Here is a 2,154-nt window from a genome sequence, read left to right on the forward strand (position 1 = left end):
GCAACTTACGGATAGGGGAACACCGACAACAGCATGGAAGATGAGTAATCAACGCGTCGAAGATTAAAAACCTGGTCAGTCGAGGTGGTGAAAGAGTCGGACAACGCACACATTAGCAGTGAATATAGGAAAGGATGTAGCTCTACGCAAGAGTGTGCTTTCGCGCAATAATGCTACTTCATTCAAGGATCTTGATATATTGTCCTTAACCCGAGTCACTACGGCCTTTGTGGATCATGCCATGGATTTCAAAATGGAAGATAGCGAAGACATTTGTCATACCCCCACCCTTTCTGGAAAATGTTTGGATCAATTAATCCTTTTCGTTAAGAACGATGTATTTTTGTTGTTTCTAGTATACTGCATGCAATTGCTTTATTGTAATGTAATTACCAATTACAAAAGTGGAGAGAGGTTCGCTTCATTATCGTTTGATTTGTTTCAATTAGTTTTCTTAGTTCCTGTTCAACTATCGCATCAAAGATGATTACAGAACCGAACCCGTAATGTATGTGCCAAGAATGCCACATTCGTGTGTCTTTCAAAACGGATTTATCACGAGTTAAATTTAAATTAATTCGCTTAAAAAGTAATGATTTTGAAGCGTGCAAATAGTAAAGGTGTTTCAATAATGTTGGATCATAAACTCGTTTTGCCGCAGAGCGCTTATTGTTAACCGGCTATAATCGGTAACCAGCTGTCGGTTGGCCCGCCTATCGGTAAATTTTATCATACTTGTGTTATTTGCGTTGGTCTCGAACCTACTTGGATGATTTTCTCTTCTTTGCTGACACCGGCTTTTTCGGAGCTGTCTTCGTTGACTGACGTACATTCCGTTTTGCTTGTTGTATCTTCCGTTTTTTGGGCGGTTCCTCTTCACTCTGGTAAAGCTCGTCGCTATCATCGTCATTGTTGCCATACTTTGCTTCTAGCGATTCAATCAAGGAGCTGAAAGCGCTCTTTCGCTTGAGTGCAATTTGCTGCTCCAACGAGGACGTATCATCCTGCTTCTTTTTCATCTGGCTGGCCATTTTGGCTTCGCGGGCGTACTTCTTGTGCCGTTGTTTGCGCTTTGCTTCCGGCTCATTCGTAAAGATCTTGTATTCTGGGACCTCCTTGCTGTCGATCATTTCTTGCACAATTGCTGCAATGCGCGGTTCGTCCTCGCACTGCATGAACGGAACCGTACACATCATCGAGTTTTTGCAACCTTTTCCACGCAAGTACGCACGCTTGATGTCATTTCGCTCCGTTTCCGACCCGACGTAGCTTTTCTGGTAGTTGTCGATGTCCTCTGTAGTCAGTGGTTTGAAGAACTGTTGCCATCTAGCTAACCAGTTCGTGCTAGCGTTGTCATCATCATCGACGGTGCCTCGCTCGTCGTAGATCGCGCGCGAGTCTTTGTTGCTGAGAATGTTGTACAGTTTGCTTAGAACCTTAAATTTTTCGGTCGCCTCTTGCTTATCACTTTCCGGCACACGATCCGGGTGAGTTTGTAGCGACAGTCGGTAGTAAGCTTTCTTTACTGCAAGAAATAATAGAACCGAGAAGGCACATTCGGCGTCAAAACGGCTTCCCTTGCCAGATCGGGCACAACAAAGCTTTACTTACTTTCTTGATCGGACGCGCTTTTTTCGACGCCGAACAGTTCGTAGATGTTTTTCGTACCGTAGTACTTTTCACACACCTCGAGGGTTGACATAATTTTCACTGGCGTTAGTTCAGAATGCGCTCAAAATTACCGGCAACAGCGACAAGCAACAAACAAACAATGAGTTCAGTGTAAATATCCAACTATTTCTACCAGCCAATCGACTTTAGCGGGAAAAGCAAAAAAATGACAGCCAGTTATGCTGGGTAAATTTCGCCCGTTTCAGCGGCGCTGAATCGCAGCGCCGAAAAGGGACTTCTAGTTGGTGATATTCGTCTTTTATTAAATAGAAATAATGATTTGAAACAAAATTTGCAATATTGCTGATCAATCAAAAGCGGTCCACATGATTTATTCGTAAAATAACTTTTAACTTTAACTTTTACATCAACCGATATTAGCGCCATCTAGCGTATATTTTCGTTCCGTGCGAAATTGCCCAGGGCTGTGCTGAGTGTTTCAGCGCTTCACGCTGACAGCTGTCATCTTAGGATTGCATCAGA

At 43.3% G+C, this 2,154-nt stretch overlaps 1 protein-coding gene across 1 annotated transcript; it reads right to left on the reverse strand.

The window, feature by feature from the left end:
- Window positions 1–340: 340 nt before the first annotated feature.
- LOC120952411 (J domain-containing protein CG6693) lies at window positions 341–1,834 on the reverse strand. Its single transcript, XM_040371727.2, has 2 exons — window positions 1,612–1,834; window positions 341–1,525 (listed from the first exon to the last, which is right to left on the reverse strand). The coding sequence occupies exons 1-2, from the start codon at window positions 1,700–1,702 to the stop codon at window positions 762–764; spliced, it is 855 nt and encodes a 284-aa protein (XP_040227661.2). The 5' UTR covers window positions 1,703–1,834; the 3' UTR covers window positions 341–761.
- Between the last annotated feature and the right edge of the window lie 320 nt (window positions 1,835–2,154).

The sequence above is a fragment of the Anopheles coluzzii genome, chromosome 2, assembly GCF_943734685.1.
Source record: "Anopheles coluzzii chromosome 2, AcolN3, whole genome shotgun sequence".
Classification (NCBI taxonomy): domain Eukaryota; kingdom Metazoa; phylum Arthropoda; class Insecta; order Diptera; family Culicidae; genus Anopheles; species Anopheles coluzzii.